Here is a 13,782-nt window from a genome sequence, read left to right on the forward strand (position 1 = left end):
TCTGGGTGCAATTCAAGGTGTTGGTTATCACCTTTAAAGCGCTCCATGGCACAGGACCGGATTATTTATGGGACCGCCTACTGCCACCTATAGCCTCCCATCGGCCTGTGCGCTTCCATAGGGAGGGCCTCCTCAGGGTGCCCGTCAGTCAAACAATGTCAACTGGCGGCCCCCAGGGGGAGGGCCTTCTCTGTGGGGGCTCCAGCCCTATGGAATGAGTTGCCTCCGGGGTTACGTCAACTCCCCGACCTCCAGTCTTTTAAACACGAGCTCAAGACCTTTTTATTCCACCACGTGGGGCTAGCTTGATGAAATTTTCAAGTGGGGTTTTAGGATCGTTTTACCTTAGTTTTAATTCTAATTGGCCATTTTATAAGCAGTTTTTTAATATGTTTTTTTAACTTTTGTCTACGTTTATGTTGTTTTACTTGGCTGTACACTGTCCTGAGTCCTTCGGGAGAAGGGCGGTATAAAAATCTAATAAATAAATAAATAAATAAATAAATAAATACAGTGTCCAATCTTGGCAACTTTAGGATTTGTGGACTTCAACTTCCAGAAGCCATAGCATAGCTGGCTAGGGAAGTCTGGGAGTTGAAAACTACAAATCTTAAAAGTTGCCAAGATTCGACACTCCGATCTACAGAATAGAATAGAACAGAACAGAACAGAACAGAACAGAACAGAACAGAATAGAATAGAATTTTTTATTGGCCAAGTGTGATTGGACACACTAGGAATTTGTCTTGGTACATATGCTCTCAGTGTACATAAAAGATACATTCATCAAGAATCATAAGGTATAACACTTGATGATATTCATAGGTTACAAATAAGCAATCAGGAAACAAAATCAATATAAATCATAAGGATACAAGCAACTAAGTTACAGTCATAAGTGGAAGGAGATTGGTGATGGGAACGATGAGAAGATTAATAGTAGTGTAGATTTAGTAAATAGTTTGACAGTGTTGAGGGAATTATTTGTTTAGCAGAGGGATGGCATTCGGGAAGAAACTGTCCTTTTGTCTAGTTGTTCTGGTGTGCAGTGTTTTATAGCATCATTTTGAGGGTAGGAGTTAAAACAGTTTATGTCCAGGATATGAGGGATCTGTAAATATTTTCACGGCCCTCTTTTTGACTCTTGCAGTATACAGGTCCTCAATGGAAGGCAGGTTGGTAGCACTTGTTTTTTCTGCTGTTCTAATTATCCTCTGAAGTCTGTGTCTCTCTTGTTGGGTTGCAGAACCAAACCAGACAGGTTTTTTTTAATTTATTTATTTAATTTTGTCATAACAGTATACATAAACATTGTCATAAGTAAAAAAACATATCATGAATATATATATATATATGTATATGGATATGTATATGTATATGTATATGTATATGTATATGGATATGTATATGTATATATATCTATGTATGTATATATATATATATGTATGTATATATATATGATCGCAGCTATTTCTTCCTTTTAACTGCTAGTGGGGTTTGAACTGATTGGTTCAAACCAGTTAAAGGAAGAAATAGCTGCGATCACACATTGCTCCCAGAAGCTGAAGCCTGAAGATGACGAATGAGACTTCGAAACGCCGCCAAGACACTTCCAATTTTACACGGGAGAAACCAACAACCAAAGACCTATATACAAACAGTGAAAACCTCAGAAAACAAATATATATATATATATATATATATATATATATATATATATATATATGTATGTTTGTGTGTATGTATGTATGTATGTATATATATATATATATATATATATATAAGTAAAGAATATGCATTAGCTATATTAATTTGATATAATAAAGGGAATAATAGGACAGGAACGGTAGGCACTTTTGTGCTCTTATGCACGCCCCTTATAGTCCTCTTAGGAATGGGGTGAGGTCAATAGTAGACAGTTTTTGGTTGAAGATTTTGGGATTTTGAGTAGTTACTATGGAGTCAAGTAATGAGTTCCAAGCATTAACAACTCTGTTGCAGAAGTCATATTTTCTGCAATCAAGTTTGAAGCGGTTGACATTAAGCTTGAATCTATTTTTTGCTCTTGTAATATTGCGATTGAAGCTGTAGTAGTCATTTACAGGAAGGATATTGCAATAGATGATTTTGTGTGTTAAACACAGGTCATGTCGAAGTCGACGGAGTTGTAAGTTTTCTAATCCCAGGATTTCAAGTCTGGTGGTATAAGGTATTTTGTTGTTTTCGGAGGAGTGAAGAACTCTTCTAGTGAAATATTTCTGGACTTGTTCTATTGTGTTTATGTCAGAGATGTGGTGTGGGTTCCAGACTGATGAGCTGTATCCAAGAATAGGTCTGGCAAATGTTTTAGAGTTTAGTTAGTTCTAGAGGTTCAAGATGACAGACTCAAGAATTCCTCTGTAAAACTGGATCAGCAGCTCCTTGGGCAGTTTGATGGTATGGACGCAACTTGTGCAGGTTATTCAGGGCGTTTTTCATTAAGCGAGGCATGGGTTAAATGTCGGACAGGCATCCCCGCAGCAGACCCAGCCAATCTTGCTTTGAGATCCTTCCTTCGCTGAAGGCTTTGCTTATTTTCCGGGCTGCATCTTTGCAACTGCAGTTGATTTAAGAGAGACTGCGCGGCTTTTCCCACCCACCCACCCCCGGCAGCCGCCCCATCTAATCTTGGCTGATCTCCAAAAGCAAAATTTGGCAGAAGGTGGGAAATTGTCCTGATGGGTCCACGAAGTGCCCGAAATTCCCAGCTGCCGAAAGGACCACTTGGAAAAGATGGGCGTAGACATCTGGGCAGGAGGCCACGCCCCTTCCAGTGAGAGCCAATGGGTGCAGAGCAAAGCGATCGTTCGTTCCCGGCGCTTGCCTGCTCGGCTTGACACCGAAAAGGCGATGGCCGTGGCGCGCGTCCTCGAGTGGATCTTCGTGTTCTACTTCCTCACTCATATCCCGATCACTTTATTCTTCGATTTGCAGCCGTTGCTGCCTGGAGTTTACCCTTCCGCCGTAAGTAGAGAGGAACCGCCGAAGCTCTTGCGGCTGGTCCAACCTAAAGCGCCGGGGATCCGCTTTGCTTAAGAATCTGGGATCGGATTTACGTATCTGGTGCGGAAAACTTGCTCCGCGTCCCTGCCTGAAGAGGCTGAAGAACCGGGATTCTTTGGGGAAAGGGGGGAAGCTGCATGGACCCTTTAGCTCTGGAATGAGTCTGACTGGGAATGGGGAGGATCCAGCGCGTCTCCGACCTGGGATAGATCCATGTGGCTTGACTGGATCACCAAGGGTCTTTTGGGAAAGATGGGGGTTTATTCTGAGACAGCGCTTTCGGCACTCTGGGATTAGGAAACGCGTTGTTCTATGTACCAAAGGTCAGAATTTGCAAGTAAGCCTGTTGGGCAAAAAGCTGGGCTTCATTCCATCAATTTTACAACAGTTTGTGCATCTGACCAGAAAAACTGGATCAAAATGTATGCAAACCCCTTCCCTGGGTCGTGTTTTATCTATGTTTATTGTTTGCCAAGGTTTGCAAAATGCTTAAATTCTTGGTTTTATTGCATACCACCCAGAGTCATTTTGATGGGGGGAGGAGAGAATATAAATTTGACCCATAAATAAGTAACGATCATAAATTCTGGTATGAACAAAGATAACATCTACATGTCACCTATTCCTGGAATATTCCTGCTAAACCCTCTCATCCCTGGATTCTCCTTGTAGAAAAGAACTTTGTGCCTTCTGGAATCAAAGTTAAAAGAAGCTGGATTTGATCATTACATTATTTAGCAATAGAGGATGGCTGGATGGACAGATAGATGGAACGAAGATAGAGAGATAGATATTTTTAAAAACCAATAGAGCCCCAGGTTTATCCTTTACCTCATCCCTTGCAGCTGTCTGAAAAAATGAAGATAGAGGCTCTGACTACAGTTTAATTCTCCAAGTAGATGCACAGTCTTTAAAAGATTGCGGATCCCTTTGAAGAATTAAAGGGTAGGCACAGCCTCTTATCTTCATTTTGAAGATAGACTTGAAGGAAAGAGGCAAAAAAAAAAAAAGGGTGTGGTCCAAGAATTGGGTTGTGCAACTGGAAGAGATTACAAATGACTTGTTCTCTCAACATAACTGAACTTTGCTTTGACTCAACCCATGTTCAAACTTCACACAATTCACTCAAATATGGGTTAGATTCAGGCAACAGCTAAAGCCACCAGCAGGCTAAAAGGTGGAATTAACCATATGTTGTTTGAACTCTGCTCTTAAGGCAAAAACTGACCTGTTTAAGGCTGCTTTGCCAACACAGCTAGGGAAAGAGTAGAAGAGAAAGACCAGGAGGGCTATGAAGGGAAGGGAAGGGAAGGGAAGGGAAGGGAAGGGAAGGGAAGGGGGAGTCTGAACAGGGTTTGGAGCCCCTCAAATAACCTTGTCTAAGCCCTTTAGTGTGAGAGCCCCCTGCTTGTAACTCAACACAGTGACTTGATACCCTAATCAAAGAGCTACCAAGGAGAAATGCCAACACTGGCAGGGCAAGCTACTGTATAGAACAAGGGTCTCCAACCTTAATAACTTTAAGGCTTGTGGACTTCAACTCCCAGAGTTCCTCAGCCTGGAAAGCTGGCTGAGGAACTCTGGGAGTTAAAGTCCACAAGCCTTAAAGTTATAGAATATAGAAATGGTATAGAAACAGGGAGGAAACTCCACACTCACTCGCACTGACGCTGTTACCTCATTTGGTCATAAAATGTCTGCAAGCGGGCACTGAAGCTCCAGAGAGCACCAAAGACTCCTCTGTTCAACCTGAGTGATAGATAGTCTCTTCTGTATGGCCTGTAAAAGTTGTAACCAAAATCTATCGCATAGTTTGAGAAAGAAGGAAAAATCTGCCCCATACTAACAAAACTGGCCAAACCGACTGGTGCCAGGTTCTCCCTACATGCTTTGCATCAGTTTCCCACCCAGCATTAAAATGGGGCAGGGTTTCTATTACACAGTGGCAGATGCCAAATGAATTTTGCCACCCCAGCCCACCATAGATAGACAGAAGATTAAAAGGAAGATTTAGGTGCCCTCCTCCTCCTCACTGGCCATCTTCTCTGTTCCTAAAGCTGTCCGATGTCTTGACTCGGTACACAACGACATTCAAGGATCCGTTGTTGGTAAACCCAGAACCCTGGTTCCAGTCTTTTCTTTACTCCGAAGCTTTTCTACAGTTGTTGTTCTTTCCCGTTGCTGCCTACGCCTTCTGGAAAGGTAAGCCTCCCAGTTTGTGAGAACCAGGGGAGCGTGACACTGGGTGGGCACAGAACAAGGGTGGGATTCGGCTGGTTCGGACCAGTTTGGGTGAACCAGATTTTAATTTTAATCTGGTTCGCCGAACTGGTAGTTGCAGGGACTGGCTGACCTTTCCCACCCCGCCATGCCCTTCCCAGGAGTCTCCACGCAGCCCGTTTTGTTTTGTTTTTTAATTTGCATTTATATCCTTCCCTTCTCCGAAGACTCAGGGCGGCTTACACTGTGTTAAGCAATAGTCTTCATCCATTTGTATATTATCTAGACCCGTTCCAGTCTGGCTTCCGACCCGGTTACAGCACGGAGACGGCTTTGGTCGCGTTGGTGGATGACCTCTGGAGGGCCAGGGACAGGGGTTGTTCCTCTGCCTTGGTCCTATTAGATCTCTCAGCGGCTTTTGATACCATCGACCATGGTATCCTGCTGCGCCGGTTGGAGGGATTGGGAGTGGGAGGCACCGTTTACCGGTGGTTCTCCTCCTATCTCTCCGACCAGTCGCAGGCGGTGTTGACAGGGGGCAGAGGTCGTCCTCGAGGGGCCTCACTTGTGAGGTACCTCAGGGGTCGATTCTCTCGCCTACCCTGTTCAACATCTATATGAAGCCGCTGGGTGAGGTCATCAGTGGTTTCGGGGTGAGTTATCATCTGTACGCTGATGATACTCAGCTGTACTTTTCCACCCCGGACCACCCCAACGAAGTGGTCGAAGTGCTGTCCCGGTGCCTGGAAGCCATACGGGTCTGGATGGGGAGACTCAAGCTCAATCCCTCCAAGACGGAGTGGCTGTGGATGCCGGCACCCCGGTACAGTCAGCTGCTCCCGCAGCTGACTGTTGGGGGCGAGTTAGTGGCCCCAAAGGAGGTGGTTCGCAACTTGGGCGTCCTCCTGGATGGTCGGCTGTCCTTTGATGAACATCTGGCGGCCGTCACCAGGAGGGCCTTTTACCAAGTTCGCTTGGTTCGCCAGTTGCGTCCCTTCCTTGACCGGGAGGCCTTATGCACAGTCACTCACACTCTGGTTACGTCTCGGCTGGATTATTGCAATGCTCTCTACATGGGGCTGCCCTTGAGGTGCACCCGGAGGCTGCAGTTAGTCCAGAATGCAGCTGCGCGAGTGGTAATGGGAGCCGTTCGTGGCTCCCATGTAACACCACTGCTCCGTAGTCTGCACTGGTTTCCTGTAGTCTTTCGGGTGCGCTTTAAGATCCTGGTTACCATCTTTAAAGCGCTCCATGGCTTAGGACCCGGGTACTTACGAGACCGCCTGCTGTTACCTTATGCCTCCCATCGACCCGTACGCTCCCACAGAGAGGGCCTTCTCAGGGTGCCGTCCGCCAAACAATGTCGGCTGGCGGCCCCCAGGAGTAGGGCCTTCTCTGTGGGAGCACCGACGCTCTGGAACGAACTCCCCCCTGGCTTACGTCAAGTGCCTGATCTTCGGACCTTTCGTCGTGAGCTAAAAACATATTTATTCATTCAAGCAGGACTGGCATAAATAGTTGATTTTAAATTGGGGTTTTAGTAATATTTTAAATTTTTAAATCTTTTAAATTACCGGCCGTTTAGTAATAGTTTATTTTAATTTCTTTTAATTGTATATATTTTGTATTTTATTCCGGCTGTACACTGCCCTGAGTCCTTCGGGAGAAGGGCGGTATAAAAATTTAATAAAATAAATAAATAAAATAAATAAATAAATATATACAAAGTCAACTTTTATTGCCCCCAACAATCTGGGTCCTCATTTTACCTACCTTATAAAGGATGGAAGGCTGAGTCAACCTTGGGCCTGGTGGGGCTTGAACCTGCAGTAATTGCAAGCAGCTGTGTTAATAACAGACAGTCTGTTGAGCCACCAGAGGCCCTCCAGAGTTTTGTATGCCAGGTAAGGGCAGGGCCCGCATGGAGGCTCTGGGAGAGCAAAAAACGGGCCTACCAGAAGTACCGGAAGTTCAGAAACAGGACCATTTCCGGCCACTGGAGAGCCTCCGAAGCCCAGGGGAGGTTGTTTTCGCGTCCCGGAGGCTTGACAAAAGCTTCCGGAGCCTGGGGAGGGCGAAAACACCCCACCACCACCATGGTGCAGGAAGCTGACTAGGCCACGCCCCCCATGGCCACACCCACCCAGTAGGTTGCTAAATTTTTTCAATCCCAGCCTTGGCAAAGAACCATGATAAATTTTATTTATTTATTATTTAGATTTTTATACCGCCCTTCTCCCGAAGGACTCAGGGCGGTGTACAGCCAGTTTAAACAGTACAATATACAAATTAAAATCACAGTTAAAATAACCTATTCTATAAATGGCCGAAAAAACTGTCAAATTTGACCCATAAATAAAATACCCCAGTTAAAATTATTAAAATTCGAAAAATTTAAAAAATTTAAAAAATTAAGCCAGTCCCACTTGGATAAACAGGTACGTTTTCAATTCACGGCAAAAGGTCCGAAGGTCAGGTAATTGACGCAAACCAGGGGGAAGTTCGTTCCAGAGGGTAGGTGCTCCAACAGAGAAGGCCCTTCCCCTGGGGGCCGCCAGCCGACATTGCTTGGCGGACGGCACCCTAAGAAGACCTTCTCTGTGTGAGCGTACGGGTCGGTGGGAGGCATAAGGTAACAGCAGGCAGTCCCGTAAGTACCCGGGCCCTAAGCCATGGAGCGCTTTAAAGGTGGTAACCAGCACCTTGAAGCGCACCCGAAAGACCACAGGTAGCCAGTGCAGACTGCGCAGGAGCGGTGTTACCCGGGAGCAACGTGTGGCTCCCTCAATCACCTGCGCAGCTGCATTCTGGACTAACTGAAGCCTCCGAGTGTACTTCAGGGGTAGCCCCATGGAGAGAGCATTGCAATAATCCAGACGAGAAGTGACAAGAGCGTGAGTGACTGTGCATAAGGCATCCCGGTCAAGGAAGGGGCGCAACTGGCGAACCAGGCGAACCTGGTAAAAAGCTCTCCTGGAGACGGCCGCCAACTGGTCTTCAAACGACAGCCGTCCATCCAGGAGAACGCCCAAGTTGCGCACCCTTTCTGTGGGGGCCAATGACTCACCCCCAACAGTCAGCCGCGGTTGCAGCTAACTGTACCGGGGTGCCGGCATCCACAGCCACTCCATCTTGGATGGATTGAGCCTGAGTTTGTTTCTCCCCATCCAGACCCGTACGGCTTCCAGGCACCAGGACAGCACTTCGACGGCTTCGTTGGGGTGGCCCGGGGTGGAAAAGTACAGCTGAGTATCATCAGCGTACAGCTGTTAACTCACCCCAAAACTCACCCCAAATTGTCCTTGGAGAGAAGAATGCAAGTATTTCCTAATGGAGTTTGAAGGTCAAGAGGTGTTCATGAGAACCATCGGACTCCGAAGCCCCTCATGCTGAACTGGGCAAACTGTTGGCAGCCTGGACAAGCTTATCTACCTCTTCTGAAATAGTGAAAGACGCCCCTTTTAATGGCATAATTTTTAGTGGTCCTTGACTTAGAACCATTTGTTTAGTGACTGTTCAAGGTTACAATGGCATTGCAAAACGTAACTTACGATCAGTCTTTGCATTGATGACCATTGCAGTATCCCTGTGGTCACATGATCAAAATCCATGTGCTTGGCAACTGGCATGTAGTTACAACTGTTACAGCAGCCCGGAGTCATGTGATTGCCATTTTCACCTTCCCAATTGGCGTCCAGTAAGCAAAGTCAGGGACACGGTGGCTCAGGGGCTAGGACATTGAGCTTGTCGATCAAAAGGTCGGCAGCTTAGCGGTTCAAATCCCTAGTGCTGCCGTGTAACGGGGTGAGCTCCCGTTACTTGTCCCAATTTCTGCCAACCTAGCAGTTTCGAAAGCATGTAAAAATGCAAGTAGAAAAAATAGGGACCACCTTTGGTGGGAAGGTAACAGCGTTCTGTGCGCCTTTGGCGTTGAGTCATGCCGGCCACATGACCACGGAGATGTCTTCGGACAGCGCTGGCTCTTCGGCTTTGAAACGGAGATGAGCACTGCCCCCTAGAGTTGGGAACGACTAGCATGTATGTGCGAGGGGAACCTTTACCTTTTTAAGCAAAGTCAATAGGCAAATTTGAATTCACCTAACAACCAGTGGTTCATCCTGGATCGGGCGAACCGGTAGTTGCAGCGGCGGGAGGCTCCACCCACCCACCCAGACATCTGCACATGCGCAGAAGCTTCTGTGCATGCACAGAAGCGTCATGCATGTGAGCGCTCGTGCACCCACGAGCGAAACGGTAGCAACGGGATTTGAAACCCATCACTGCTAACAACCGTGTAATTTTCTTAACTGCAGCAATTTGCTTAACAACAGTGGCAAAAAAAAGTAATAAAATTGACCTGATTCAGTTAACAACCACCTTTTTTGCAAGGGAAATTCTTGTCTCAATTGTGGTTAAAGTTGAGGACTACCAATATTTTTTTTTTGAATTTTTTATTATTTTTTATATGCATAATAATAATAAAAAAATCATTGTGAACAGATTATTAGTCAGGTACATCTTTAAACATATTTCAAATTTCACCCCTCATTATGGTCTAATACATTGTATTTTCTTCTCCTTAAAATTAATTATTATTTGCACATATCTGATATAAAAAAATCAGTTCCTTCTCATTCTGAAAAATATTTAAATGAAGTCTAGTCCCCATATTTATTTCCCCAAAACATCCTTAATAAATCTTCTGTTAACTTCTTAAATTTCGCAGGTCTGAACATATATCTATGTTACTTAATCAGAGGTTAGACCATCTAACAATTCTTTCTTAAAACTGCCCAGGCGATCACATAGACAATTTCAATCTTACTTAGGAATAGTCCTGAACTCACAAAGACTATTCCCTCTTATCATCTACCAATATTTACATACATATGCAAATTAGAGAATGAACACTTGAGTTTGGACTTAAGGCTGCAATTATTTTAAAAAAACTGTTTTTTCAATGCAGGGAGCTGCAAGTGGATCCGGATTCCTGTGATTATCTACACAACGCATGTAACTACAACGGTGGTGGCTTGCCTGGCCCACATCCTGTTTGCTGATTTCTCCAATGCTAAAGTCCCGAGTCCACAGACTCTCCAGGAACGCCTGACCCTGTCTGCTTTCTACGCTCCTTACTTAGCAATTCCCCTTGTGATGTTGCTTTTTGTACTGTTCAGCTCTGCTTATAAGCCAGTTGAAAAAAAGAAGAAGAAATAAAACCTTTTGGCCTTTCTCCTTCGGGAAGGAAGATGTGCCAATTAAATCGAGGGCAGTGTGTCTGTGTACCAGTGGTGAAATTCAGCTGGATCTATCCGGATCATGCGATCCAGTAGCAGTAGCGGCAGGAGGCTCCGCCCACCCACGCAGACATCATCAGTTTAATGAAAAGAAGGACTAGGGGTGACATGATAGCAGTGTTCTGATATCTCAGGGGTTGCCACAAAGAAGAGGGAGTCAAGCTATTCTCCAAAGCACCTGAGGGTAGAACAAGAAGCAATGGGTGGAAACTAATCAAGGAGAAAAGCAACTTAGAACTAAGGAGAAATTTCCTGACAGTTAGAACAATTAATCAGTGGAACAACTTGCCTCCAGAAGTTGTGAATGCTCCAACACTGGGAGTTTTTAAGAAGATGTTGGATAACCATTTGTCTGAAGTGGTGTAGGGTTTCCTGCCTAAGCAGAGGGTTGGACTAGAAGACCTCCAAGGTCCCTTCCAACTCTTGTTATTGTTATTATTATTATTATTATGTCCTGTTTTTGACCCTCTGCGCATGCACAGGAGGCGCTTGCTCACATTTGCGAGCCGATAGGGAAAGGTAAGTGAATTTCAACCTCGCTGTGTACCTAAAGGAGCAAAGCACAAGTAGTCCTCAACTTATGACCACAATGGAGCCCAGAATTTATGTTGCTAAGTGAGGATGTTAAATTGAGTTTTACCCCGTTTTACGACTTTTCTTGCCACATTTTTAAAATGAAGCCGCAGTTGTTGAATTAGTGACACGATTGCTAAGCGAATCTGGTTCCCCCATTGACTTTGCTTGTCAGAAGGTCACAAAAGATGATCACATGACACTACAACCGTCATAAATACGAACCAGTTGTCACGCATCCGAATGTAAACCACGTGACCATGGGGATGCTGTGAAAGTCATAAGTGTGAAAAATGGTCATGTCGCTTTTTTTCAGTGCCGTTGTAACTTCAAACGGTCACTAAAATAACGGTTGTACGTCGAGGACTACCTGTAGGGACTAGGCCTCAGTGTGCCTGTCAGATAGAAAATATTCTCTGGAGTAGGGGGTCTCCAACCTTGGTCTCTTTAAGACTTGTAAACTTCAACTCCCAGAGTTCCTCAGCTTTGCTGGCTGTGGGACTTTGGGGGTTGAAGTCCACAAGTCTTAAAGGGACCAAGGTTGGAGACCCCTGCTCTGGAGGGATCTTAGAAAACCATCTGAAACAATCTTATGCCATAAAGCAGGGGTCTCCAACCGTAGTAACTTTAAGACTTGTGGACTGGCTGAGGAATTCTGGGAGTTGAAGTCCGCAAGTCTTAAAGTTTCCAAGGTTGGAGACCCCTGCCATAAAGCAACCTGCTTTTCTCCTAAAAGGGGTTGTTACACAAATCTGAGGTGAAGAGAGCACTAGACGGTGTGGGGATACTTGAAACCAGATGGGTTACCCCAATATCGTAAAAAGCTTTTCTTAAATTGCAGGGGGGAAAACCCAGATGAAAAAAATTGCACCTTCCTTGTGCAGCTGGAGTCCGGATTCTCCTGGCCCTCTTGGTATGGCTGCCGGTCCACACTGTGTTGTGACCAAGGCCCAAGTAATAATTACTAAACACAATTCAGTCCTCAACAAACTTATTTTATTAAAACGGCTGAGAATTAATTCATTTTTCAGCTTAATCCAAAACAAAATTCTTCATAAACAGTCCTTCAGCTTTATCACCAACCTTTGTTGTCTTTGGCAACCTGCCAAAGACTTTTCTTGGGAAAAACCCCACAAAGTTCAAGAGATGCTGACAAGAAGCACTGGAATCGACGTTGCTTTCCTACAAAGAACCCTCTTTTAAGCCTTATGGGAGTGGTCAATTGTCTTCTGGCCTTACTCCTGAGTCGTCCTATTTGCTTCAGCTGCTCTTGCCTTCTGGCAGCTCTTCACATGCGTGCACTAGGAACAGGCTCCTCCTGTTCCTCTACCTCCCTGCTGTCTGCCTCTGAAGGCTCCGGAGTCCGTGCATTGCTCCCATGACCACATCTCTGCCTCCGTCACAGAGCCCTAATCTGGGCCTTCCACGACTCCAGGACTGGCCCATTGTCCTCCCCAGCCTCCTCACTGTCTGACTCCATTGCCAGGTCTGTGGGCTGCTGGCAGACCACAACACACTGGTCCCTCGCTCAGGCACCTCTACTTGCTTGAATCACATGGTGGTCAGTCTTTTCCCAACAGGCAGGTCACATGATGAGATGGTATTCAGGTGGCTGGTCGGCCCTTCTTTCCCACCCTCCCTCCCTCTCTCTCTTGAACTGCTTGCTGGGCTCCTTTCTTCTGCCCACAGAAGCCTCTCCTTTCCTATTCTCTTCTGTCCCTCAGACTTGCTCCATAGAAGCCTCTCCTAACTCTTTTCTCTCCCTCAGGCTTGCCCCATAGAAGCCTCTCCTGTGTCCTAGCCCCTTCTCTCCCTCAGGCTTACTCCATAGAAGCATCTCCTGGGTCCTAGCCCATTCTATCCCTCAGGCTTGCCCCACAGAACCCTCTCCTACTCCTTTCTCTCCCTCAGGCTTTCCCCTTAGAAGCTTAGTTAGACTAACTTTATTGTCACTTTGAATGTATATCAAAATGAAATTCTGTTGCATATAGCTCTCAAAGAGTCACCACCTCTAATATACACTACATAAACATGACTAAATAAATAAATAAATAGAAAATTATATGTATACGCACATATATTATATGACACAGGCAATAATTCAGATGTATACATGTACATGGTGAGAAAAACTAATCCACCCATCTTAAAATTGTCAGTGCTGAGAAGCACTGGTTTAGAACTTCATCTTTCAGAAAGCGAATCCAAAGTGGAAGTCAAAGATCTAGAAAAATGGCAACAGTTATGGGAGAGGAACTACAAATTAACAATGTCCATGCATATAAAGAAAATGAATATAAAATGTTTTACAGATGGCATATGCCTCCTGAAAAACTGGCAAAAATGTTTAAAGATAAATCAGCTAAATGTTGGAAATGTCACCAGTTACCAGGATCTTATTATCATATGTGGTGGACGTGCCCAGAAACTAAAAATTATTGGATTAAAATAAAGGCATGGTTAGAAGAAATGACCCAACAACACATTGATTTAAACCCGGAGCTGTTCTTATTGGGTATCCTCCCAGAAAAAACAAAGAAAATATCTATTTGATTATACATGTAATAACAGCAGAACAAATTGTTTTTGCACAAAACTGGAAAACAGAGAAAATACCCCTGGAAGGAGAAGTTATTAAAAAAAAAATTAG

The 13,782-nt window shown here is 44.9% G+C and overlaps 1 protein-coding gene across 1 annotated transcript; it reads left to right on the top strand.

Moving 5' to 3' along the window:
• Positions 1-2,821: 2,821 nt before the first annotated feature.
• TMEM97 (transmembrane protein 97) lies at positions 2,822-10,529 on the top strand. Its single transcript, XM_058164254.1, has 3 exons — positions 2,822-3,003; positions 5,100-5,244; positions 10,229-10,529. Exons 1-3 carry the CDS (start codon positions 2,890-2,892, stop codon positions 10,477-10,479), a joined length of 510 nt encoding a protein of 169 aa, XP_058020237.1. The 5' UTR covers positions 2,822-2,889; the 3' UTR covers positions 10,480-10,529.
• The last annotated feature ends 3,253 nt before the right edge of the window (positions 10,530-13,782 follow it).

Source organism: Ahaetulla prasina, chromosome 1 (genome assembly GCF_028640845.1).
Source record: "Ahaetulla prasina isolate Xishuangbanna chromosome 1, ASM2864084v1, whole genome shotgun sequence".
In the NCBI taxonomy this organism is placed as follows: domain Eukaryota; kingdom Metazoa; phylum Chordata; class Lepidosauria; order Squamata; family Colubridae; genus Ahaetulla; species Ahaetulla prasina.

Coding starts and splice junctions, on each gene's coding strand:
- TMEM97 (XM_058164254.1), top strand. CDS start 2,890: ATGGCCGTGGCGCGCGTCCTCGAGTGGATCTTCGTGTTCTACTTCCTC. Junction 3,004..5,099: donor CTGGAGTTTACCCTTCCGCC/GTAAGTAGAGAG, acceptor CTGTTCCTAAAG/CTGTCCGATGTCTTGACTCG. Junction 5,245..10,228: donor TGCCTACGCCTTCTGGAAAG/GTAAGCCTCCCA, acceptor TTTTCAATGCAG/GGAGCTGCAAGTGGATCCGG.